Genomic DNA, 26,526 nt, shown 5'->3' with positions numbered 1-26,526 from the left:
CCGTGTGTACTGGGTCTGTGTGTACTGGGTCTATGTATACTGGGTCTGTGTGTACTGGGTCTGTGTGTACTGGGTCTGTGTGTACTGGGTCTATGTGTACTGGGTCTGTGTGTACTGGGTCCGTGTGTACTGGGTCCGTGTGTACTGGGTCCGTGTGTACTGGGTCTGTGTGTACTGAGTCTGTGTGTACTGGGTCTGAATATACTGAGTCTGTGTGTACTGGGTCTATGTATACTGGGTCTGTGTGTACTGAGTCTGTGTGTACTGGGTCTGTGTGTACTGGGTCTGTGTGTACTGGGTCCGTGTGTACTGGGTCTATGTATACTGGGTCTGTGTGTACTGAGTCCGTGTGTACTGGGTCCATGTATACTGGGTCCATGTATACTGGGTCCGTGTGTACTGGGTCTGTGTGTACTGGGTCTGTGTGTACTGGGTCTGTGCATAGTGGGTCTCTTTTTTTGATTGTCACATTGCCTCATTTAATTTTACTACAAGCTCTTGGACAGGGCCAGTGTCATGGCTATGCATCCTGTGTGCATTCACACTATGTATCCTGTGTGCAGTCACACTATGCATCCTGTGTGGGGTCACATAGGATTCAGCCCAGCTTGAATTCTCTGCTGCCAATGTCTTGGAACTCTAAACTCTGAACAGGGCTGCCTTCATTTCTCTGTAGCCCCTGCATGTTCTGTCATTTGTCCACCAAGGCGGGTGGTATCACTGTCTCCCAATGCTACAGTGGCCTTGGACAGTAACACCTTCGAGCTCCGACCTGTAAACGAGGCATTCCTCCAGATGAAATGAGCAGTGTACACGGCGGCAGCACACTCACGCTAGCCCAGTGGGTCCTGTTCTACCTGCTGCCGCCAAGCCTCACACTGAGCAGCACTCCCACTCTGGATGTGTGCAGGCTGACACTTGAAGCTTCTGCCCCTGTCGGGATGCACTGAGACCATAAAGGGTCTCGTCTGACAAAGTCTGACAAAGTCATGGTAGGCTAGAGGAGCAGAGAGCATCGCCTACCATAAGAGAAGCCTGCTTGCAGTAAATCTCAGCACTCAGGGGACAAAGTGGAACCGGGGCCTGCCTGCCGTGAGCAATGGTGTGTGGCGGCTCTGGGGCGGTGTTATGGGTAGAGAAGCACACTAAACTGAGTAGAAGAAGACGTGGGACACACGCCAACTTGAATACTTATTTATAATAAGTTTTATTAGTTTCAAGGATGCATTAACAGGGCAAGGTGCCTGTACATGAGGCAAGAGGAAGTACTAGCAAACGGCGCCTTGTGACCCTTTCGTTGCCCCCTCTCAGGGCCGCTTGCATTCTGTTACTAGTGAGACATTTCATGCTGCACAAGCTGTGCTGTAGGAAGTAAATATTTTTATAGACTTTGACGATATGTGACAGTTTTTCTAATAAAACATTTAAAATTAAATAAATTATTTTATAATCACTCTAGAACATAGAATAAAAATCTGTCTTTACTGAAGATCAAACCTTCTAAAGAGCACTATGAAGTTTGCTTTGACAAAAATATGTCAATGTAAAATGATTTTTACTGTGGCAGAACTAAGACTCGACACTCCTTAGCCCAGTGTTTATCATTCAAACAGGCCAATGAGGGCTCTGGAGGCTCACGGTCCCCCACTGTGGTTTCATATCCACCCTCCAAACCTCAGCTTGTTGGGCAAGTACACTCTGGACAGATAGTCTGACGACAGGAAGCTCAAGGCTTGGATCTCCGCCTTCGTCTTAGAGTCGGCCAGCATCTCCATCTGCCAGAAGGCACCGCAGTGTTACCACGTGTGTCAGGCCTGAGACCAGACAGTCTTCAGACCCACTGGGGCAGCCAGAGTGGCTTCTGGTCAAGAGGTAAGGTACGGCCTCAAGACTACAGCATTTTTGTTCTAAGACTTTTACAGTTTTTTCTTTTTTAATACACAAATGGCAATGGCACCACTCCATCACTGATAAAGTGACGTCACTGTGAAGGAGCACAGACAGACATCTTCCTGCTGGTCTCCTCTGTCAGAGGGATTCAGGGATGTGACTCCAACACACTCTCATTGCCAAACTATGCTGGGATCAGTTGTTGGACACAGAATTTCAAGGAAATAAGTCAGACTCGGAAGGACAGGTAGGGCCTGCTTTCTTCCATGTGTGGAGTCCAGACTTAAACATGTCCATGTAGGACATGAACACGGAGGAGACGCTGGGTCGGGAGGAAGGCTGGGGGAAGGTTGCAGGACAGAGCTGGTGTGGGGGTGGGAGGACAAAGTGCTGCATATCTTCTTGTCCGCATGGACTCTAGGCTAGCATTAGGTGTGTGTGAAGGTAGGGAGCACGCTGGAGAGGAACGGACCTGCAGGGGTGTGTGTGGGGGAGGGGATGAGCAAAGTACCGTGATATATATGCATGGCATTCCATAATAAGATCTGTTATCTTGTACACTAACTGGGCACACTGATTAAAACTCAGTGACGGTGATAAAACCTGAAACAGAAGTCCACGGATGTGCTGAAGGTATTGTGTGAACAGCTACCATGACAGTGAAAAGAGAGTTCTGTAAAAACACACACCATCTACCTCTTTTTTCCAGAAGGGGTGATAGGTAATGTAAGGCCTCCTCAGGATACTGTCCAGCTTCATCTGGTCACGCCTTGTCAGTGGGATCAAACTATCCTTAGGTATATTTAACCTGGAAAAAATGGATTGCAGTGATCAGTAAAGACCAGATGCTCCTGTAACACCTCTATTTCGCCTTCATTTATGATGTTACATCGACAAACTAAGCAAAATGAGGATCTGTCCATCACTTCCCTTTAAGCTCAACATCTGGGGGGCTCTGTAACATAGGCCAGGGAGTTTTCCCAGTTCAAAGTAGAAGTTTGTGTTGTCATAGCAACAGATTTGGTTCCCTCCCCCTTTCGCCCTCAAGAGATGACCACAGATAGGTGAATAGTGGCTACGGAAGGAAGCACTGATGTCAGACACATCCAGTCAAGCCACTCAGCATGGGCAGCCGGAGCTTTCTGTTCCTGTAGCTGTGAGCTCTGGTGAGAGTGGCCAGTGGTTGGCACTCAGAACCGCAAAACCATCAGGAAGTGGCAGCCTATAAGCACCGGGGTCTCAGCATCAAGGCCATACCTCTTATTTTCTTACGCAGAATGCACACTTACCTAGCTGAAGTCGGAAAGCAGTAGAAATATCTGGACTTGTGACAGACATGATCTGTTCTGAAGTTCCGGGTTTCAGGTGAGCTCTAATGTAAGCCTGCCTCAGTGTCCCCAGCATTCCCAGCACTGCCCAGTGGCAGTTCCTGTCTGGATGTCTGAAGGGAACCTAGGCTGCTCCTTGAAGCCTCTTCCCTTTCACATGCTCTATCTGGAGTGGCTCTGAGAGCACTGGAGGGTTATGAGTCACCACTGGGTTCCCTCAAGACCTCTCTCTGCCCTAAAAACTATTGGGTTCCATGTTGCAAATCTGCTTGAGATTGCCTTCCTGCAAAGAGGACACTCCCAGAGATTGTGACCATGAGAAACACGCTGCATTGACTGAAACTCTGCTTCTCTTTAATGGGAACATTTAAAACTCCAAAGGGAACACTTCCTTACTGCTTACTCTGTAGCTTTATGGTCCCCATGTGCAGGAAATAAGCATCTTCAAAGACAACCCACTGCCACAGCAAATCCCTCTCACACACTCAAGTTCTTCTTAGGGGAAAGAGAATAGCAAGAGGATGCCTGAGGGGCTGGAGGGATGGGTTGACTCAGTGGTTAAGAGTGCATACTGCTCTTGCAGAGGACCCAGGTTTGATTTTAGCATCTGTCTTGGTAGCTCATAACCGCACGTAACTCTGGCTTCACAGGTCCCATGGCTACAGGCACAATACCTGCACTCCCATGTTCATGCCCCAGTGCCTGCACATCACTGAATAAATATTTTTAAAGTATTTGAAAAGCAGTGCTCTCCCCCATGGTGAGGGCCAGGTGGCTCACTCTCCAGGGAGAACAAATCAACGAACCTATTGAAGTCAGGGGAAGCCTCGAAAATGCACACACACTTTGGCCCACTGACTCTCTGGGAATCCTCAGAGACTTCATAAAGATTCAGGTAACTACTGGAGGACCCTTTGATCTGCCTATCTTCTACAGCCTCCCAGAGTAACTGTGAGGATGACCTGAAAAAATGCTAGCACAGAAAGAGCTGAAGTTCAGGAGTAGGAACTGTTTCCGTGAGGTCACAGGAAAGACATATTTATTGGTTCAAAAAAGTGATCACATTGTGTTGTATGCAAAAACAAGATCACAAAGAAACAGTTGAGGACTTTGAGGTTTCTGGGAAAAGGTCATGGCTGTCGGCAGAAAATCACCAGTCACCCAGGACTGATCTGCCTCAAATGCTTCTCAATGGTATGTGCTCGAAGTCCTCAACTCTGGCCCTTAAGTCCCCTGAGCACAGGATTATAAGTGTGTTGCCACATCTCTCCATGCATTATCCTTTTACATATGAAAAACTTGTACAAGAGACTTAACCACAATCCCTTGTAAAAATTGTCTGAAAGGGAAATTAACTAAATTCATTAGGCTGCTCTGCTTCTGTTTTTGAGATGGGGTCTCTATGTATCACCATGCTTGGACTTAATTAACTGTTTAAATAACAGAAACTCCAAGAAATTTAACTCATGACTACAGACAGCAAGTGACATCAGGCACCATCTTACCTTTTAATATCAGAAGGGAGGAGACCAAGCCATCTGATTGTTGGGACAGTGAGATTGTGGGCTTCAAAAGACATGGACTGAAATAAAGAGCGGAGCTGTGTCAGGTGGCTTCCTGTTGGCAGCAGGGTGAGGTGCACCCCATTCCTCTAGTGATCTCTCTGGCCTGCACTCACTTCCTTTCTCCTGCTCTGCCTCCCCTCTGCTATGACCTGGGCTGTGTTACAGCTGACTTAGAGATTCAGGCTCAGCCACTCTGGAGGGAAGCAGGAGGGAAGCTCTACGGGTTTTCAAGACATGATGAATGTGGTCAGCGTAGCCTGCAGCGCAGACTTGATGGTGTTTTCCCCTCTCTCATTGTAGCATTCCCAGTGGCGAAGTCAAAGCTGGAAGCTGCATGTGGCCTTTAGGGACTATCTGGCACTCTTTAGGAGCATAGGCGGGATGGCTGTACCTCCTGCACATACCTCCTGTCCCATTACCTGAAGTGTGGTGCTGATGCTGAGCTGGGCTCACACCATGAAGCACAGATTGGCTCCCCTAGGACACTCTGGAAAGCCTCGCCTTACTGGGCTATAAGTCAGCCGCCCCAACGAATGCACACTGTGTATGGAGGCAGAGGAGCAGACTCGCTTGGCTGTACTCACCATGGATCCGTACTTATAGATGCACATTATCTCGATGCCTGTTGAAAGTGAGCTTTAAGATTAGACTCAGGCCACAGCTACAGAACACCACTCTCAAATTCATCTAATGTCTAATCTCCTATCTCTGTAGATATTACCAATGAAGAATTATGTTCTTAGTTTCATATGTTAAACATCACATTAAATAATTACAACCTTTAATCTGACTGTATTACTAGTCTCTTAAATTTATTTATTTACTGATTACCATATTAGAGATTGAACCTAGGACATCATGCATGCTAGACAAGTATGATACCACTGAGCTTTCCCCTGGCCCATACAATGTATTATGCAAATGTTCTAAAGGCAGAAAGACACAATCACGACAGGAAACAGTCACGACTACTGTCGCAGACTGTCCAGGAAGGATTACCGTAGGGGTCAGCATCTACCAGTGTGAAGACAGGAATATGAAAGGTGTCCCACAGCTTCTTTACCAAGAGCCTCGTGTTCAGATCTGGAGTACCCTTTCCCTGAAAGCGGACAGAGTCAGGCATTGTGGCCCCAGAGGAGGAACTGGGTCCGTTCTGCCCATATTTCACCAACACTGACAAGTGGGGCCCCATCTTGACTTCCGGGGGTGGGGAGAGCCGAGGGCCACATGTTTACACCTCTGCTTGGGTGTGCCTACTTGAGGACCCCATCCCAGGGAACCGTCTCAGGAAGGGGAGTAAGAAAGGCCTACACACGAAACGTGCTCACTGTAGTGCTCAGGTGGCAAAGACAGGCCAGTGCAGGGTCCCAGCAGGTAAAGCCTGCCAACTTGGTGCCGGGGAAGACACCGGACACCTGAAAGTCTCTATTCTATCCTGTGTCTTGGCTCTTGCAGCAAAGCAGAGGCCACTAGGATTTCCTGCCATCACCCCAGGGCATCCTAGGACTTCTCGGATAAAGAGCTGAGTTCTTGTGTCCTCCTGTGGCTCTGTGGTGACGTCACAGTAAGTGCCACAGAGACTCTCCTCATGGTTGGTCAGCAGTCACAGTCCTTCACACAGTCCTCCCGCTCAGTTGTCCTCTTGCACCCTCACAGGTTAGCCCAAACCTCCCAAGAAGCTATCTGACTCTCATTTCTGCCATCTGACCCACAGCGACCACATAAACCACACTGCAAAGCCTCCTGGGAGCCCATCTTTTTGCTCTGAGTTGGGATGCTATGGAACAGGACAGGCCTTGCGAAGCTCCCTGGCTGCCTGACGCTGCCTCATTGTCCCTGCTCCTTGCTCTGCTGAGGCTGTGCTCCTGCTGCATCTAACAAACTAGAGACAGCTGTCTTCTCCAAGGAGCAGGTTTTCTACAGCCCGGTAAAGGCAGGCTGGGAAGAGATCACCGAAGAGGGGAGCCTGGTCCACTCTCTCACTCTGCAGTCCCCGCATGCTGCACCCCAAGCTTTCTTCCCTCCTGAAGCCTGTTCCTGTGGCTACTCAGGGTCACAAACACCACCATACCACAGGACACCAACTGCCCCGATGGACTGATACATTTGTCCTTCCCAAACTCATGTCAAAACCCTTCCCTTCAATGTGAGTTCAGGAGACAGGGCTTTGGGGTAGAGGACAGAAGGGTGGGACCCCTTGAATGGATGAAAGCCCTTATGTACGGGAATCCAGAAAGGCGTCCTCCTGTCTCGTCTTCCTGCCTGTGGTGTTTCTGGGCTAGCTGTCACTGGCTGGTTGAGATCCTGTCATTAGCAGAGCCATCCTGAAGCTCCACTGCTCCTCCTCGACTGCACATGGGTGTTCACAAAAGCAAGCTCCTTTGGGCTGACCCAGTGAGTCGCCTGGGACAGAAACCCACGGGAAGAAACCCGCCGCAGCAGGAATGTGTGGGCATAGAGGAGCATGAAGACAAACCCTGTTTGGGAAAACTGCTGCTGTTTAAGAATGGAGACCATAGTCTGAACCTGCGTTGGGGTTGGGGACGTTAAACTAAACCGTGGATACTTCTGCTCTGTGGTGCTAGAGAGCCCATTATGTTGGACAGGGACACAATGCACACATTATTGCCTCTTTCCAGGCTCCATGGTGGTAAGTAAGGCAGGCATCCTACCGTAACCATGATGCACGGGGACATCCTGCTGCAGAAGTTGTCGTCCAGGAGCCGCTGAAATGTTGCATCCTTCTCTACGATTAGCAGAAACTTCGCATCTGTGACCAGATCTGCGGAGCTAAGGCTGAGAAACTGCTGTCACAGCATCATCACCCCAGCATCGTCACCTGCTACATCACAGCACTGTACGCCTCGACTTAGAGCCCACTCGAGGGAAAAGGCTTTCCTTGTACCCTCCAGCATCGGTCTTCACCCAGGGGCCTGTGTTTATTCTACAGTGAGCTCGCTCTTGGGAGCTCTGGGAGGGGACTGTGGCTGCTTGTCTCAGTAGCCTAACTTGCATGTTACACAGCAGGAGGGCAAAGGTCGTAGAAGGAACGTTCTGGTTCACAGTCTCACCAGTAAAGGATACTCTGCATCCCTTGAATGTTAGATGGCACAGCAGTAGCCTGAGTTAAAACACAATTTATAAGTTGAACAAAGGTGGGTGCAGCTGCATTTTATAATTCACTCAACAATCCTATGCTTTCACTTTTCTTTCCGGGTCATCTAGAGGCTGCTGCTCAGGGAGGAGCAAACCAGCTCCTATGAGAGCAGACACAGGATCCTGTGGCTTCCCCAGCAGAGGAGGTTGTAGACGCTTTGCACACCCGATGGAGCAGCAGAGCACCTACACTGCCACTCCAGGACGCTGATCAGCAAGGGGTTAGGGATGAGATGCGTTCACTTCAGAAGCACACAGACTATGTAAACAGCCATGCCAAAGGGCCGCTGTGCCACAAGCTCCATTAAATAACAGCACACTTCAAAAGAACATGTGTCTCTTTATTCCAGTACGGCAATAGCATAAGAAAACTGTGTGTTTAAAATAGACCCTCCTTGGAAGGCACTGTTTTTGAAAGTGGTCCTCTGACCTTCACACTTGTGCTGTAGCGCGCGCACGTGCGCGCGCGCACACACACACACATCATGCTCATATTCACACAATAATAATTAATTTTTAGCCCGATCTATAAATTACACACAAAAACCAAGGAATGAAATACAATTCAAAATGGAGGAGTCGTGTGTCTCTGAGCAGGTAAGGTGGGAAGATGCTCACCGTGGCACTACACATGCACTGGACTTGGGTACCATCTTCCTCCACGTATCTCAAGTTGCCAGCAATCAATCCCTTCGATGTAGATATCTGGGAAAAATAACATATTTGAAAATGCCCACTAATGTATTTGTTGTTCCAAGCCTCTCCTCATGCTCACCTGTTAAGATATTTGTATTTTAGTTTAGACCAGAATCTAGGTAGAGATGAAGGAAAGAACATGTAAGGGTATTTAGGAAATAAAAATATTTGATAAGGTCCCTGCTTTGTGTCATTTGACCAAAGGGACACATTGAAACAGATTAAGGTTATGTTGAGAAAATTTAGTATCAAACAACATAAAAAAGGCAGAGACATTTGTCCCCCCACCAAGATTTCACTGTGTGGCTTCAGCCAACCTGTCTGCCTCTGCAAGACTTTGCTCTGGGACTCCAGTTTTGTGGCAGTGTTTTGTACTTAGAGTGGCTCACCACATGCAGACTCCTCCTGGGCACTTTCAGCATACAGGAAATGTCATCTATAATGCTGTCCACTGCAGCCTGGTTCCTGAAGAGCTGGCTCTCAGTGTAGTATATGTCTCTGTGCAAATGTAAGGTCAACACTGAATGAGCACGTGCTCCCGGACTGTGACGAACACAGAACACTGCAGAGAACACAGACTGCAGGAAACACCATACAAGCAAAGCTCCTTATTACCCAGGGTCCAGGCTTCATGGCTTTTCACAGCAGATTTTGAAAGTTAGTGGGGTCTGGAGGGATGGCTCAGTGGTTAAGAGCACTGGCCATTCTTCCAGAGGACCTGGGTTCAATTCCCAGCACCCACATAGTAGCTCACACACATCTGTAACTCTTGCTCCAAGGGAACTGACTCCATCTTCGGGCTTCTTCAGACACCAGGAATACACATGGTACACAGGCACACATGCAGGCAAAACACCCAGACATTAAATTGAAAAGTAAAAAAGTTAATTTAACTAACTCTCATACTGCAATCTATTAATAAAAGATTTATTCATTTAATGTATGTGAGTACACTGTCACTATCTTCAGACACACCAGAAGAGGGCATCGGACCCCATTACAGATGGTTGTGAGCCACCATGTGGTTGCTGGGAGTTGAATTCTGGACCTCTGGGAGAGCAGTTGGTGCTCTAACCGCTGAGCCATCTCCAGCCCTGCATTGCGTTTTTGAAGATGAATTTGCCAGAACAATATATTTACCTCTTGGTTGCGTAAGTGTTGCTCTGTATTAATTTATAAATCATGGACAATATTTTCAGAATTAGAGCTGGAAAACAAGACATAAGAAACAATTTACTTCTCTCTCTGTCTTTACTAATTTGAAAGATAATGTTATCAAAAACGATTGTGGGTTTTTTGGTTTGTTTTTGTTGTTTTTGTTGTTGTTGTTGTTGTTTGTTTGAGACAGGGTTTCTTCGATGTCCTGAACCTCGATTTGTAGACCAGGCTAGCCTCCAACTCACAAAGATCTGTCTGCCCCTGCCTCCCGCCCAAGTCCTGGGATTGAAGGCACGTGCCACCACGCCTAGTGATTATCAAAAATTATAACTGTCCCCGCTTTCTGCTATACTTTAAAAATTATCTTTCTGAAAGACAAATGCTAGATACAGCACAATTGTCCAATGTACCTGGTAAAATCAAGTGCTTTCCGGGCAGTAAACCGGAGTAACTCCCCTAAACATGGACATGCAGAGTGCTTACTTTGAATGAAGCATGTTCCCGACAGTCCTGACAATAAAAAGTTCTAGAAATGTATCTTAAGGTCAAGCCACCTGCTCAAGAACACGCGAGGCTGTCCAACGAGAGACAGCAATGCTCTACAAATAACTAAATCATCTATTCTTGCTCACTCAGTGCCCTTGAAGATTAACTTACCAAATTTTCTAACTGATCTTAGTGAATCGCTTTTGATTTTTCTTGTGGTACACTGAGGTCTCATCTGAAGGCCAAAAGCATCTTCGAACCTGTAGTTTTGTTCAAAACGAAGGAACAAAATGAGGACTTAACTCCTAAAAGCTAGCACACACATGACCTTCTACTTATCATGTGCACATGTGCAGAGGCCAGAGGCCAGCCTTGAAAGTGTCTGTGGGTACCACCCATCTTGTCTTTGGAGACCATCTCTGTCTCATTGCCTGGAGCTCGCCAGTTACTATAGACTGGGCGGTGTGTAAGCCACAGGGCCCGCCTGTGTCCACCTCCCCAGCCCTGGGATTACAGGCACATGCTTGCTCTTATGAAGAGCAGAGTGGCCTGACACATCCGCTCCCATTCACACAGCCAGCACTTCAGCCACTCAGCCGTCTCCCACAGTGCTTGTGTATGTGGGCACTGGAGCTTAGGGACATGGGAAGGTTTAAATCGCTTGAGGTAGTTAGGTGACCAGCTAAGGGTTGAGTAAACCTGCTTCAGTGTGGCGTGTGTGTATAGCTCTTGGTTGGGGCAACAGTGCACATTAAGTACTTACATGTATTTTACTAGTATGTATTTTACTCAATCTGCCATTACTCATTCTCAGTTAATAAGTTGGCTCAACTTGATAATTTTTGAAATATTTTATTTCAATTTACCCACAACATGACATTGTGTGAACTACTGATATTAATTTGTTAAACTGAACCTCCCAGGCTCTCCTAAAGGTGGCAGAAGGCACCAGGCACACAGCAGCTGCTTAGAAGCTGTGTGAAAGTCATTTTTCAAAAAAAAAAAATTGCTCAACTATACAGCTTATGCAAACTACACTGATCTTAAACTAATACTTACAAAGGCCCTCCTCAGCCTGTTCCTCTATTTCTGTAACTTTCACAAGGTCTGAGGACCATCTCTCCTTTGGGAGAGAAGGCAATACAGGCTAGAAAGGCCAATCCTTCTCGCTAGACTGGAGAACTTAAATGAAGCTCCCAGAATAAGCAGCTCTAGGACAGGAATAAGGACTGAGCCTCATCCCTGTGCTGGGTTTGGAACGCTTGCGCTGTGCTCTGCCTGGCGAAACCAAGTGCAAAGGCTGAGCAATGGCTTGCCTTCAGACTGGAAGATGATAGCACTTAGGGTGTCTCCCTAGTGCTGAGAAGAAGTCTGGCTGTTTCCAACTAGGGCAAACGCACTTTGAACCTTTGCCTCCCTCAGAGCAGCTCTAATCGCTAACCTGCTTGTCTTTGCCTTGTCTTTCACACTGACGTCTAATTTATATAGCCCTCCTGTGGAGCATGGATTTTTGTAAACCTGCTAGCTTTTATGGGGCAAGTAAAGAGGATAAAAAGGATAGCATGTGACTGTAACTCTAATCCCAACAGATTCAAGCAACGTAGGTACTGGATTTTAAAGTAAAACTTCAGGGGCCAGGCATGGTGGCATGTTTTGTTTTGTTTTGTTTTTTATCCCAGCACTTGGGAGGAGAGGCAGGCAGATCACTGTGAATTTGAGGCTAGCCTGGTCTACAAGCCAGCTAGTCAGTATAGTGAGACCCTGTCTTAAATAAGCAAAGCTTCAGGGGCTGGAGAGCTGGCTGGGCAACTAAGAGTGCTTGCTGCTCTTATACAGGACTGGGGTTCAGTTCCCAGTACTCCCGTCAGGTGGCTTCCCAAGAGTCTGTCATTCCAACTCCAGGCCATTTGACACCCTCTTCCACGGGGACTGACAGGTACATGCAATTTCAGGTACACACACACACACACACACACACACACACACACACACACACACACACAGGGGCACGGACACATATCTTTTTAAAATGTAAAGATAGAATTGCAAAATGCCCACGTCATGTTTTCCCAGCTCGATCTGTTGTCTATTGTGAAGGCGGGCGCTTCATTTCTTGCCAAGCTTTTGATTATGTCTTGGATAATATTTTCTATAGACGTAAGAACCTCAGAACTGAAACAGTAAACACACGGTGATTCAATTTTATACCATGTTAACATTTCCCACATCAATACAAAGATAACCTCCTACCCCCAACCCCAACAGGATTTCTCTGTGTAGCCCTAGATGTCCTGGAACTCGTTCTATAGCCCAGGCTGACCTCAAACTCAAGAGATCTGCCTGTCTTTAACTCCCAAGTGCTGGGATTAAAGGCATGGACATCCACTACCCGGTACCATTTCTTTATTTCATTATATTTTTGCTGCTTTGTTTTGTCTCGCTTTTGGAGACAAGGTCTCACAAGGTAGCCGAGGCTAGCCTGGAACTTACCATGAAGTCCAGGATGGACTCAAACCCACAAACCTGTCTTGGTCTACTGGGATTTTAGGTGTGGGCCACCACTCCTTGCTTCTGTTTGTCGTTTTAAGCCTTGGAAATTCATGTCAATAGCCATCTCTCTTACTAAATTCTTACTTCGACATGTATTCAAACAACTGCTTTCACAGTGCTTACTTACAAAACAATTAGATTTGCCTGTAAATTCATCTTTCAAAGAACCCTTTTGCATTAATGAGGAGCTAATATAACTTACCAATACATTTTTCATTTGCTCACATTAACTTACTTCAGTGTCGCTGAACTTCAATACAGACTTGGCTTGGAATACTACTGTAAAATGTTTTAACTGAGGGTGACGTAAGACTAGCTTTGAACTTTCTTCCCAAGAATGCAATGCAGAAACATTAACATACATGTGCTCCTGTGAGCACTCACGCCCACGTGCCCACACCTCTTCTTGTAGCACATTGCCCTAAAGTTGATATCATGCCTAAAAGTTAACCATTTTAAAACTTTAGTGATTCAAGAGGAAACACTTAATCACTATGAGAAAGGGGGAAAAAATGGTGAGTTTTGTACCAAATAGTTCACTTGGCCACGTAAGTCATGCCACTTTACCACAAAATATCAAGACTGAACCCACCTTTCTCCAACTGGCTGTTCATTTCACAAACAGTCAGTTTCAAAAAAATATCATTTTAAGCAACATTGATGTATTGTCTAGGGAGGGAAACCAAGTTAAACAAGGAACATGGGTAAAACGTTGAGTTTTAACACCCAATTTTCAACATTTCTACTGGAAATGGATTCTAAAACCTTTGCATTTTTTAACACAAATTTTTTTTAAAAGTATGGAACAGTTTGGACAAATACAGAAGGCAAGATACAGTCAGGTGAACCATAGGAGAATCTCTGTAGTTGATTGTGAAGAAGTCACTTACAATATGTTCATCTGCTCCCTTCGGGGCAAGAAAAAATGTCTTATTATAAATTACTTAACATGTGTTGATGTCTTTGTTAGTGCTAAGAAACTAATGGTCTTGCAAATGCTTTTCTCCTTTCTTTTCTTTTTTTTTTCTTCCCGGAGCTGGGGACCGAACCCAGGGCCTTGCAAATGCTTTTCATGTTCTCTTTCCTCTTCTACCCCTCACCCCAAAACTATATATTTAATATATATATATATATATTACATATATATATATTTGAATATTTTCTATAGATGTAAGAACCCAAATATTATATATATATATATATATTTTTTTTTCCCCCCCCAATTTTCAACATGGGGTTTCTCCATCTAACAGCCCTGGAACTCTACTAACCTGAAACTCAGAGACCTACCTGCCTCAGCCTCCCGGGTGCTGGGATTAAAGTCCAGCTTTCATTAAAAAAAACCTAATACTAAAACGTAAAGCCAAACCAAGTCTCTAGCTCCCTGACTATAAAGGATACCGACAAGGCTAGGAACTAGGCCAGAGGCCTGGAACATTCTAGAGAACATTTGGTGTGTACAGGGAAGTGGTCACCACCAGGGAGCGTTAGGGAGCACCGACTTCAGGACTCGGGCGTGGCCTCCGACACTCTCCTCACAGCGCCCGCCTCAGCGCCATGAGGAACCTTCCCCGGCTTTCTGTGGCCTGCTGACTGCTGTACCTAGAGGGCACACGGGTGGCCCTGTCAGGGGTCTCCCCTGCGCCTTTCTTCACCATGGCCAACAGGGAAGCCCTGTGCCGATCCAAGGCGTCGAAGAACGAGGCCTCGGGCCCCATAGGCGCTAACGCCATGACGGCTGACGCTGAGCTGCTCGGAGGCCTCCTGCCCCTGCGAACCTTCCCGCGCTCTGCATATGCGCATGCGCACTCTGCACCACGGACTGCTGGACAGCCATGGTGCAGAGTGCGCATGCGCAGGGGCATCTGAGCCACCCGCGCGCCCCACCCTCCCGCCCCCCAGGACTGGTCAGGCAAGACATGGAGCTCTTAGATGCAGATTTAGCCAGCATGGAGGACCAGTGAGGTCGACGATTCCTTGGCCTGATAACTTAGGGGAAGTAATATTTGTAAAGCCCCTTTGTGGGGTCATTTGGGGAAATGATGTTTACAACTTTTCACTAGGGCGGCCATAGACCTGGGTATATGTTTGGGTGAGGGAAAACATTCCTGCCTGGTTTGGCTTCCTGTTTCTGTACCGTGCCCTCTCCACCTGCCTCAGCCTCCTGAGTGCTGGGATTAAAGGCTTTTCTACTGTCCACATAATGTTTGGGATTTCCTTTTACTTAGAAAATCGTTGTCTGGAAAATCTCGGCATTAAGAGTTTTAATGCACTTGCAGAGAGCCTAGGTCCATTCAGTTTTTAGAACTACCATCAGGTTACTCATATCTGCCTACAACTCCAGTTCCATGGGACCTCATGCCCTCTGGCCTCTGTGGGTTCCTGCACGCATGTGGCACACATAAAAAAAATTTTTTTTTTAAAAAGGAATGAATTCTTTAAAATATACAAAAAGTTGTTGCTTACCTGAAAATAGGATTTCCATTCTAAGACTTAATAGCGTGGACATCTCTTCCTCTCCTTGCAGACTAGGTAAGACATTTCTTGCTCTATTCTCTCCATGCCTTCTAGAGCAGGAGGCGGGATTTCTGAAGCCCTAGAGGATCCTGGACTCTTAGAACCATATCCTTAACACAGAGAGGGGTGGGATAAAACACTGACTGGACCAAAGTGGCTTGAAACAGAGCCACCTGACCAAAGGCCCCGGTGCACAGTTTTAATTTCTAACTAGTTTCAGAGCAAGAATAACAGCCTCTTCCTGTCCACCCTGACTCTCTCCTCTCTCTCCTCTCTCTCTCTCTCTCTCTGTGTGTGTGTGTGTGTGTGTGTGTGTGTGTGTGAACGTGCACACTTATGCAAGACCTGTGCTAAGAGCCTTTCTTCCAGGCAGAGGTGGGGACACCTTTAATCCCAGCAGTGTGGAGGCAGAAGCAGGTAGATCTCTATGAGTTCAAGGCCAGCCTGGTTTACAAAGCCAGGGCAGCCAGGGCTGTTACACAGAGAAACTTTGTCTCTCTTTCTCTCTCTCTCTCTCTCTCTCTCTCTCTCTCTCTCTCTCTCACACACACACACACACACACACACACACACACACACACACACACACAGAGAGAGAGAGAGCCAAAACAAGTGGGGGACTTTCTTCCTCATTACCACCCTGCTTCCTGTTGCCTCTTCTGTGCTAACCAGTACTGGTTACTGAGGGATGGGGAAGCTAGGTCTCAGTCCTCAGGAAGCTCCCAGTCCAAGGAGAGGCAGCAACTGAGCATATACACGGGTGAGATCCGTAAAGTGGACCAGGGGCTAGGCATGCTTGAAATGGATGAGTCAACAACACTAGTAGGGAAAACTCACCCTCACTTTCTGGATGGAGAGTCTGGGCTCACAAAGGTTGAATGCTGCACTCGAGGCTGGGCATGCCGGTAGGTTTCCGAACCAAAAGGGAGACTTTGATGCCAGGTTCATGTCAAATCCTTAGAATCCCAGGTGTCTCCAGTGGTCTAGCTCAGGGTGGGCCAGCATTTTGTAGGGTTCTTCCTGGCAGAATTAGCCCTTTGTCCTGGGTGGTGGGGTTTTTTGTTTGTTTTTGTTTTAGTTTTCCTCCGGAGGACAGCCATACAACAGGCAAGCTTCAAAAGGGACTTGAAGAGGGAGGGCAAGGTGACAACTTAGAGGCACCTTTCTCCTGGGTTTCACACACTCCTGCTATCCGTTTTTTTGCCCCTTGGAGATAGATCTGTGTCACAGGTCGACTCCACCAGAGGCAGCGGCCGCCTCCTCTGGGACGTGTGAAAAGTCCCGAGGTGGCTGGAGAGCTCATGAGGAGCTACCTGGCAGCAGATGAACAAAGACACTTAAACCTCTGTTCCTTTGAGAGAGCCTCGAGGTTCGGGTGCCTGGCAGGGGCTCCCACCTCCGTGACAAAGGTGAGGGGGAGGGAGCGTCCTGCCTGCAGCTGCTGTCTGCCTCTGCCCTGCAGGCATCCTGCCTGGTTCAGAGAGGAGTAGCCAAGCAGTGCGGCGAGCCTGCGCCTGCGGCAGCTGTTTACAGCACCTGCACTTCAAAGGCAGCTTCCCAACCCCACGACCGGGGACAGAACCAGAAAAACACAGTCTGCTCCAAGCAAGCCTCAGCCAGCATTGCTGGCAAAGAGAAGCTGTCTCGCTTTTCCTGGACTGAGACTTTTTCAGCCCCTGGTCCTCTGAGCATTCCCCCAACTCTGTCAAGAGGAAGTCTTAGTTTCTTTTTCTGTTGCTACAATGAAAACACCTCGAAAAAAGGAGGGAGAAAGGGCGTGTGTGTGTGTGTGTGTGTGTGTGTGTGTGTGTGTGTGTGTGAGAGAGAGAGAGAGAGAGAGAGAGAGAGAGAGACCAAGGCAGCAGGAGCTAGAAGTAGCTGGTCACATCATGGCACCAACCGTCAGGAAACAGAGGGATGAATGTGCATGCGTGCGTGCGTGCGTGCGTGCCTGTGGGCTCAGCTCCTTTAACCCATTTTATACAGTTCAGGATCTCCTGCCCAGAGAATGGCCCTGCCCAATTAAAACGGATCTTCCCACATCAATTCATTTAATCAAAACAATTGCCTACCCGATCTAGAAATGTGGCTCAGCCGATTCAAAGCACTGGCTGTTCTTGCGAAGGACTGGGCTTGATTCACAGCACCCACACTGCAGCTCAAAACCATCTGAACTGAACGACTCCTGTTCTATGGAAGCCAGCGCCCTCTTCTGGCCGCTGTGAGCATCAGACACCCAAACGGTGCACAGACTAATATGTAGCCAAACAGTCATGCATATGCAATTTTTAAAACTAACTAAATGAATATGTATGTTTTGAAGATGACTCCCCATGAGCATGGCCAGAAGTGTGTCTCCCAGAGGATATAGATCTTGTCAAGTTGATGCCACTGTCCTAGGAGTACTTTCTGTTAGCATTCCTTCTAGCCTCCGCCCCACAGTTACCTGGCAATAGCCAGGTATGCCTGACTCAGTATAAAAGGGGCTGCTTGCCCCCTCCTCTCTCTCTTGCCCTCTTCCTCTCCTTCCTCTCTTTCCTCTCTTCCCTCTCTGTCCCTTCTCTCCCCATTCCCCTACCCCCTCTCCCCGTGTTCATGGCTGGCCCCTTCTCTCTCTCTCTCTCTCTCTCTCTCTCTCTCTCTCTCTCTCTACTACACTACTATACTCTCCCCTTCCCTCCCCTCCCCGTGCCCTAAATAAACTCTACTCTATACTATATCGTCATGTGGCTGGTCCCTCAGGTGGACGGGATGCCTCAGCATGGGCCCGCTGAGGCACCCCCTTCCCCCATAACTCACCACACATCACCCAAACATATCCCCTCCCTCTTTATCTTTTTATTAACATATCCCCTCTGCCCTCCTTGGCTCTCCCTCCCTCTCAGACCTGCAATTCCTGACACAGGCTCTGCTGTGTGGCATGACATGGGACCTTCCACAATGACCCAGCTGACTGATGATCCTTTGTCTTCCCGGAAGCTGACTGTCAGGTCTCAGCGCCTCCGAGGTCTTTCCTCTCCAGTGTGCTCTGGGGAGAAAGCTAAGAAAATGCTGACCAGGACTTCCCAGAGAGACTCCCAGAGCATCACGGAGGCAGGCACGCCAGGACACCAGAAGAGATAGAGACAGATGCCACACGCAGGCACCAGAGCCAGCATGGAAGTGTATCCAAGGTAACTGGAGTTTGATTGCTCAACAGTAACTAGTTTTGGATTCTTCAGTGTGTGTGTGTGTGTGTGTGTGTGTGAGAGAGAGAGAGAGAGAGAGAGAGAGAGAGAGAGAGAGGGCGCTTGCCTTGACTTTGCTTTGTTTTGAGACAGCCTTACTATGAGACAGTCTTACTATGCAGTCCAGTTTAATCTGGAACTCGATTAGCAGTCCAGGCTGGCTCAAACTGACGATCATGGGTCAGCCTCCCAGGGTGTAGGATTACAGGTGTGTGTTACCAACGGCCAGTAGAGAGTGTGTTCTAAATGGAAGTTGGCAAATTAGTTCTACAGGTCTTTAAGCAAAAGTACTAAGGACAGCCTGGGTGGCATAGAAGGACATGTTGGGGAGGCTTCTCTCTAGATGTTAAGTGGCGCTTCCCGCTTGGTAGTTACCAAGACGGTAATAATGACACCATCACAGAGACGTGGGTAAATGAGAGAGAGAGGGGGAATTTGCTCTCGGTGACCTTGAGGACGGGAGGGAAAAGGACCATCCAAAACACATCACGGAGACAACTATTTGGATAAAAAATTAATTCCTCTGGGGGCCGGTAAGATGGCTCAGTAGTGAAGGAACTCGCTGCCAATCTTGACCGCCTGCCTTTGATCCCTGGGACCCACACGGCAGCAGTAGAGACCCGACTTCCAATAGTTGCAATAGTTGCCCTCTGACTTGCACATGACTGTGGCATGTGTGTACACATGGACACATAAAATATACTTTAAATTATATTTTATATGCACATCTGCAGTGTTGGTATCAGGAACCACCTCCCCCCCAGCAGTGATGTCATCCACAGGTGACAGGGACGGGTGCATCTGTTGCCCTGGCAACAGCCACACATTCCCAGTGTCCATTTGGTTGAGCTCCCACCTTCCCCTGGGAGCAGTTACATCACAGTTTAAATAAAAGGCAGACCCTTCCTGCCCCCTTCCCCTTTTTTCTCTCGCCTCCCCCATCTTGTCTTCATCGTCCTCAATAAATCTCTTCCATGTGAGACCGTACTGGCCTGGCGTGGTCTGTCCGAACTCGAGCCGCCATTCTCTCACAACATGCAGGAGGACCAAGAGTTCCAGGTCCGCCCCGGATATACAAAGCTTTGTCTAAAACAAAACCTACATTCCTGTTACGGACGACACTCAAAACCCAGCCTTAGATGTATTAAAGACCTGTGCAAAGCAAACTTCAAGAAAAAAAAATCAACCAACCAGCCAACCAAGCAACAAAACCCCGAAGATCAAGAGGAAGTCGACAGGCGGAGCTGTGACTTGTGGGTAAGGGGTGACTGCTTTCTCTTTCTTTTTCCTTTTTGTAAGTTCTGCACTACCCTGCCCTGCAAGCATTGTTTATTACTCTTACTTTTTAAAGGACCTGGTTAAGTTCATTGAGTATCATGTCTTTTAAACATGTGTTTTCAGGTATTTGTAATTTATCTGCATGTATATAGCGTGCCTGTGTAGATGCCTCAGGAGGGGGGCTGACTCCCGGAACCTGGAATTCCAGGTAGCTGTGAGTTGCCTGATGTGGGTTCTGGGACCTCAGGTCCTCTGCGAGAACACTATGTGCTCTTAACGGCTGAGCCATTGCTCCAGCCCCAACAGTTGGGAGAGTTAGAAAGTGGGTTCGCAAAGCATCTGCACTGCCAGCAGCACAGGTCATCTACAGGCCCCCTCGGCTCCCTCAGCCTCAGCTCATAGGACTGGAACCTAGGGCCTCACCAATGCTGAGGAAGTAAATGGCCTCCTGCAGCCGAGGAAGTGAGCACCTACCCTTAGTTACACAGTCTCCAGGAAGATGGGAAATTGCCTCTCACCGTTTCTTCTCTTCACTGGAAGATCCTTGCTCTCACTGTGGATACGGCTGACTGGCTCCTTCCCTTCTAGGGAATTGAACTACTCAGTGTTCTTTACAGGGACACGATGTGGGAGAGTGAGAAAGAATGTGTGATATGTGTGTGTGTGTGTGTGTGTGTGTGTGTGTGTGTGTGTGTGTGTGAGAGAGAGAGAGAGAGAGAGAGAGAGAGAGAGAGAGAGAGAGAGGATGAATGTGTTAGATGGACTTACATGATAGAGTTGGTGGTCTAATGGTGGAGTGTCTACCAGGGAAGGCCTGACAACCTGGTAGCCGTCCAGTCTACTAGACTGGGTGTGTCTAGAATCCTAATCTGGTGCTGAAAGCCTGGAGGACTGCTTGAGAGTCACTGGTCCTCAGTCAGTGCTGATAAGTCCATGAGCCCAGGGTTCGATGTCAGTGATTGGTGGTAGTAGCCATGAACACGCTCTCAGGGACACGTAAAGACAGGTTGGCAGGCAGCACTGTCTTTTCCCCTGTCCCCTTCCCTTCTCCTTCCCCTAACTCTAACCAATGCTAACCCTCTCCCCCGGTTTCCTCCTTCTTCTCCTCCTCCCCTCCTCCCTCCCTCTCCTTCTCCTTCCCCCTTCCCCCTTCTCCTCCCCCTCCTCCCTCCCTTCTCCACCTCCTCTTAAAGATTTTGTTTTTATTTTTCTTTGAGACAGTGTCTCACTATGCAGCCTGGGCTGGCTAGAGCTCAATATGTAAACCAGGTTGCCCTCAACTCACAGTGATCCTCCTGTCCCTGCCTGAGTCATGCTGGGGTTAAAGATGTGAGCCACCATGCCTGGTCTGGAACATGTTTTAATTAGTATACGTTACGTGGGTTTCGTTATGACATTTCATGTATGTGCACAGTCTATTTCGACCATAACCATACCCTGGCCCCAGAACCTTCTTTGTTCTCCTCCTCACTCCCGCTAGCCCCGCTCCTTCTCCCAACTGGATGCCATCTGCCTTTATGTCCTGTCTTTGTGTAGCTCAGTGAGCTTCAGAAGAGTTACTTAAGGAAGGATGGTCACCTGACTCTGCACCACCAAGGAAAATGTCTCTCTCCCCTCAACTCAACCAACCATAGCTACCTATAAATCCCAGAGAAGGTTGGGGTCTGGGACTTCTTTATATCCAGACCAGCTGTGGGAGGTGCCACTCACTATGGGGGAAAGTCTTTTCTCCTCAGACCTTTCCAGAAATGTCCTCATACGCACATCACCAGAATCTCCTGGGCGATCGTTGATTCCGTCAAGTTGACAATCAAGATTCCATGATGCCAAGGGTGGGTGTATCTCATAAGATTCAAGGAGGCCCTTTCAGGCCTGGAGTGGATTCCCATGCAGTCCAGCTATGGGGGCAACATCTCTCTGTGACAGAGAAGACAGTCAGGCTGCAAAGTGGTGGGAGAATATGGAAAAGCCTGAGGACCGCACAGTCTAGCCTTGGTTAGACTGTTCACGCCAATATTCCTTCTAAAAGATGCTGTGTCCTCACCTGTAGTTCACCTGTACCTGGCTGACTTTTGACTCCATTGCTGCTACCCGGAGTCTGACTGCTGCAGTGAGAAGCTTGTGCTATGGGGATCTAAGGTAACGGTGTTTACAGAGTCCTTTGCACATCTCTCCAAACTGTGCCTGTAGATGTTCACAGATGCTAGCCAGGTCTTGCTGGGACACAGACACCCTATAGCATGGTGACTGCAACTCCCAAACTGTGGTCACTTGGAGTCCCTCCCAGGACTCTTGCCACATGTCAGCCTTGGATGGATGTCTGAGGCCAGTCTTTCATTGCCTTCATTTCACCCATGGGGAAGCCGAGGCTCGAGGAGCTTAAGGAACATACCCGAGAACCTGTAGCAAGAAAGAAGGGGAGCTGAGACCCCGAACCCTGAAGCTGCTTTTCTTTTAGAATGTCAAAGCATTACCATTACCATTCTCTAGGGATGTACACACACACACACACACACACACACACACACACACACACACACACACACACACACAGAGGTAGAAGCCCCCACTGGCAACCTTTTACCTGAGAATAAGATATTGTGTTGGAACTACCACAGACCCTGCCCCCAGGAGGGGAGTGACCTTTGGGCCCTTACTGCCCCTGGTGTTGCACTCATAGAAGCTATGCTGCCAGGAAGGCAGGAAGAGCCAGCCAAGCTCTGGCATAGTGTCCCCACTAATAGAATTAGGATGTTTCTTCCGGATGGGAAGGATTGCTTTTGGAGCGGACCAAACAAGCCACGTACTCAGTCAGCTTCTTGGAGGCAAGAGACAGGCTTGGCTTTGGCAGCTGAGGTGTCTTAGGTCTCAGGGCAGAGTAAATGAATGGGGGTCTGTGAGTGGTGGTCACCGTCATGGGGAGAGTTCACCTCAGCCAACTCCTTGAACTTATGCAACTGTCCTGTCCTCTGCTTCTGAGCCACGGTCAGTGGCCACTCACGAGACCTCAGTCCTGAGAGCTAAAGGCCACGTGTGGGTTTCCATCCTCTTTGGAAATCTTTTCATCTGGTGGGCCAGGGAAAGGGATAGGAGGAGCCCTGAGGAGGAGCCCTGAGGAGGAGTCCTGGTGGCCTTCTCTGATCTCATCACACCGCTGTTCAGATGAACCACTGGCTCTGTTTGCTTTTCGATTCCTCCCCACTTCTCTTTGCAGATGTCCTTGGCTGGCTCCAACTTGGACGTCGCACAGTGGACTCCCTCTGGAGCAGAGAGCTACATGCTAATGAAGTCACCACCAGGCTCCCTGGAGCCTTCTGGAGGCAGCAGTCAAGACTGGCAGTCTAGTCCGGCTAGGGCTCTCAAGTCTTGTGACTCAGGGCAGATGTATACACCCAGATTCGTTTCTTTCTCTTCTTATCCATGAATCTGCAACTGTACGCCCCATGTGGCATGTGCGGTCCATCGATGTGGATGGTGCCTGTCAGATCGAGCCTCCTGCTCTGTGTCCAGACCAGGGTCCCAGCGACATCTGCACGCTGACCAGTGGAAGGTCTATCTCAGGCTACAGGTTCTCCCTCCGGTCACAGGTAAATGGCACCAAGTCTGAGGTCACACTGACCTTTTTGACTCTGGCTCAGTGTTATGCAAAATCCAGATGCAATCGGCCCCTCCCCAGGCTGCCTTGAGAAACATGTGGCTAGTGTCTGCTGAATCCTGGACCTGTCCATAGCTTGCGCAGCCTTGAAAGGGATCTACTTCCAACCTGGGGTTGCCAAGGCAGCCATGTCTTTCCATTGCTGGTTCCAAATTCCTCTTACCTTCATTGCTGTGCAGTAAAGTGGGACAAGTCACACAGGCATCAGGCTTGAGGCTTTTCTCTTCCCCCCTTCCACTCAAAAAAAAAAAAAAACATATTTCAAAGAAACTAGAACTCATACTCTTTCAGCTCCTGACCTGTCTCTCTCCCTCTCTCTTTGGTTGCTCTATCTATCTGTCTGTCTGTCCACTATCTGACTGTCTGTCTACTATCTGTTTGTATGTCTGTCCACTATCTGTCTATCTCCTGTCTGAATGTCTGTCCACTATCTGTCTGTCTGTCCACTGTCTGTCTATCTCCTGTCTGTCTATTATCTGTCTGTCCACTGTCTATTGTCCGTCTACCTATCACATATTGATCATCTATTTCTACCATCTACCTATCATCTGTCTATCATTTATCTACCACATGTTGATCATCTACTTCCATCATCTATTTGTATTCTATGGATCATTTATCTACCATCTATCATCCATTGATAATCATTTCTATCCTCTATCATCTACTGTCAGTTATCTAGTACTGTCTTCTACCATCCACATTCCCAACTCTTAATCAGTTCTTTATCTATGCATCTACTCTATCATCTGTGTATGTATCTTACATACGTGTGAATGTATGTATCTATCAATCTGTCATCCACCAGTCATCCATATGCATGTATCTACATACGTGTGAATGTATGTATCTATCAATCTGTCATCCACCAGTCATCCATATGCATGTATCTACATACGTGTGAATGTATGTATCTATCAATCTGTCATCCACCAGTCATCCATATGCATGTATCTACATACGTGTGAATGTATGTATCTATCAATCTATCATCCACATCTCTACCAGTATGTCTATCCTAGTATGTCTATCCTTCAGTCATCTACCGGTCAGTTGATCAGGCTATCAATCATCTATCGACCATCAGTCCGTCCTCCTGTCTATCTACCTATCCGCTCTTGGAGTTGTTGCTTTGAGTTCGATTCTGAAAAGAAAACAACAAGCAAGGAGACTGACTTGGGACCTCAGAATTTCTAGTGATAGCGTAAAAATAAATAAGGCCATCGATATGCGAAAGCTTTTGTCTTTAATGAGTAGTAAAATCATATGTGTAGCAGAATTTTAAAAAAAATCAATTTCTTTAAAAAATTTGTATTTGTTATTTTTAAACCATTCTTTTTTTTTAAAGATTTATTTATTTATTATATATAAGTACACTGCCGCTGTCTTCAGACACACCAGAAGAGGGCTTCTGATCTCATTACAGAGGGCTGTCAGCCACCATGTGGTTGCTGGGAATTGAACTCAGGTCCTCTGGAAGAGCAGTACGTGCTTTTAACTGCCAAGCCGTCTCTAACAGCGCCAAATAAATTTACCTACGACTTATCATCACAAACATTTGATTCATGTATCTGTTTCATATGCCTATAGCCCAGAGGCCATGTAAAATGGGTGGCAAGTGAAGGTTCAAGGTTGAAGGAACCTCGCCCCAGTGAGGCCCCTGCACAGGACCAGGCTTCACTTCTGCTTTAAGGCCTCCCTGCCCCTAGTGCTGAGCCTAGGACCTCCTGCATGCTAGGCAAGCATCCTCCACTCCCTGTCCCCTTGGTTCTGTTTTAAAGCATGGAGTCCAAGGATCCAGAAGCCAACCTATTGAGGCCCACATGCTGCCTGGTCCTAAAGCCAAGAGAGACTGCACCTTGCAGGCCCGGCTGTTTGTGAACCCCTCCCACCAGCTCCCCTCCCCCCACCCCACCCCCACTACTGCCATCCCCCTCCCAGAACTACTTCCCCCTCCCAGAGGTGCTACCCTCCCACAGAGGTACTCCCCCTCCCACAGAGGTACTCCCCCCTCTCAGAGGTACTCCCCCTCCCACAGAGGTACTCCCCCCTCTCAGAGGTACTCCCCCAACAGAGGTACTTTCCCTCCCATAGAGGTATCCCCCCTCCCACAGAGGTACTCCCTTCTCTGCACAGCAAGCTGAAACCTGCTGAACACAGGCCAATCTCTACTGAGCCTGCCTTTGAACTTCCCAGAAAGTGATGTGGCAGTTTCAGGGGTGGGCCAGGCAGGCACTAGGGTGGGCCTCCAGGAGGAGCTGCACCATCATTTGAGAGTCTGCAGGCAGCCTCAGAAAGGAGCCAGCCAGGGCTGGTGACCTCTTTAGTCCTCCAAGTCCCCATGAGGATATGGGCAGTGGACTTGGGCTGAGTGCTGGAGAGAGAAGGCTCTGTTTAATAGAAGGACTCAGCTCCCCTGGGCCAGCTCTGTGTGTGCAATATTTAATAGGAACTAGTGTCTCCGTGTGATGAAAGGAAACCCAGTCTTGGAGAGGTCAGGAGTCTTCCTGGGTCACACAGCTGTGATTCTGGTGCTTGGCATATGCATGAGCTGGGGGGCCCAATTCTAACTTTAAGCTAAGTTCAACACTCCAAGCCCTAGCTAGCCTGAACTAGTTAGTCCAGGATTTCCCCTCTGAGCAAACTAGGGGACAATTTCCTTTTCTTTCTTTCTCTTTCTTCCTTCCTTCCTTTCTTCCTTCCTTCCTTTCTTTCTTTCTTTCTTTCTTTCTTTCTTTCTTTTTTTAGATATATTTATTTCATGTATGTGAGTACACTGTAGCTGTCCTCAGACACACCAGAAGAGGGCATTGGATCCCATTACAGATGGTTGTGAGCCACCGTGTGGTTGCTGGGAATTGAACTCAGGACCTCTGGAAGAGCAGTCAGTGCTCTAAACCACTGAGCCATCTCTCCAGCACAGGAGACAATTTCCTACCCAGAGAAAAAGAAGATGAATAATGAGACTGGTCCAGGGGCAAGAGCTGGATCTATGTCAGGAAGAGGGCTGAGGTGGCCTC

The 26,526-nt window shown here is 48.0% G+C and overlaps 1 protein-coding gene and 2 long non-coding RNA genes across 17 annotated transcripts; 1 reads left to right on the top strand and 2 right to left on the bottom strand.

Moving 5' to 3' along the window:
- Nucleotides 1-1,188: 1,188 nt before the first annotated feature.
- Spo11 (SPO11 initiator of meiotic double strand breaks) lies at nt 1,189-17,079 on the bottom strand. 13 transcript variants are annotated; one of them, XR_015683261.1, is made up of 13 exons: nt 16,184-16,847; nt 12,338-12,451; nt 10,451-10,539; nt 9,776-9,842; nt 9,025-9,133; nt 8,558-8,644; nt 7,868-7,904; nt 7,456-7,565; nt 5,783-5,882; nt 5,203-5,405; nt 4,724-4,800; nt 2,587-2,698; nt 1,189-1,775 (listed from the first exon to the last, which is right to left on the bottom strand). XR_015683261.1 is itself a non-coding variant. In XM_087653653.1 (13 exons), exons 2-13 carry the CDS (start codon nt 12,340-12,342, stop codon nt 1,656-1,658), a joined length of 951 nt encoding a protein of 316 aa, XP_087509779.1. In that variant the 5' UTR covers nt 12,343-12,451; nt 16,184-17,079; the 3' UTR covers nt 1,189-1,655. The 13 variants fall into 13 exon arrangements, 9 of the variants coding, with proteins under 9 accessions (XP_087509779.1, XP_087509777.1, XP_087509780.1 ...); XR_015683259.1 differs by lacking the exon at nt 16,184-16,847 and adding an exon at nt 14,432-14,694; XR_015683260.1 differs by lacking the exon at nt 16,184-16,847 and adding an exon at nt 14,432-14,693 and having other exon boundaries at nt 5,203-5,323.
- LOC147995844 (uncharacterized) lies at nt 16,008-24,809 on the top strand. 3 transcript variants are annotated; one of them, XR_015684053.1, is made up of 5 exons: nt 18,232-18,519; nt 19,615-19,830; nt 21,588-21,683; nt 21,902-21,990; nt 23,066-24,809. It is a non-coding gene; the product is annotated as an uncharacterized LOC147995844 (long non-coding RNA). The 3 variants fall into 3 exon arrangements; XR_015684055.1 differs by lacking the exons at nt 21,588-21,683; nt 21,902-21,990 and adding an exon at nt 16,008-16,106 and having other exon boundaries at nt 18,326-18,519; nt 23,066-23,746; XR_015684054.1 differs by lacking the exons at nt 21,588-21,683; nt 21,902-21,990 and having other exon boundaries at nt 18,238-18,519; nt 23,066-23,746.
- Nucleotides 21,198-25,244, bottom strand: LOC147995843 (uncharacterized). The gene is made up of 2 exons (XR_015684056.1): nt 22,659-25,244; nt 21,198-22,251 (listed from the first exon to the last, which is right to left on the bottom strand). It is a non-coding gene; the product is annotated as an uncharacterized LOC147995843 (long non-coding RNA).
- Between the last annotated feature and the right edge of the window lie 1,282 nt (nt 25,245-26,526).

Source organism: Rattus norvegicus, chromosome 3 (assembly GCF_021556685.1).
Source record: "Rattus norvegicus strain SHRSP/BbbUtx chromosome 3, alternate assembly SHRSP_T2T, whole genome shotgun sequence".
NCBI lineage: Eukaryota > Metazoa > Chordata > Mammalia > Rodentia > Muridae > Rattus > Rattus norvegicus.
Note: the sequence above shows the minus strand (reverse complement) of the source record. Positions and strands in the feature narration are given on the sequence as shown.

Coding starts and splice junctions, on each gene's coding strand:
- Spo11 (XM_087653650.1), bottom strand. CDS start 14,694: ATGCCCCTGCGCATGCGCACTCTGCACCATGGCTGTCCAGCAGTCCGT. Junction 5,406..5,782: donor GGTAGATGCTGACCCCTACG/GTAATCCTTCCT, acceptor CACTTTCAACAG/GCATCGAGATAATGTGCATC. Junction 1,363..2,586: donor ACCCCTTCTGGAAAAAAGAG/GTAGATGGTGTG, acceptor TACTTCCTACAG/CACAGCTTGTGCAGCATGAA.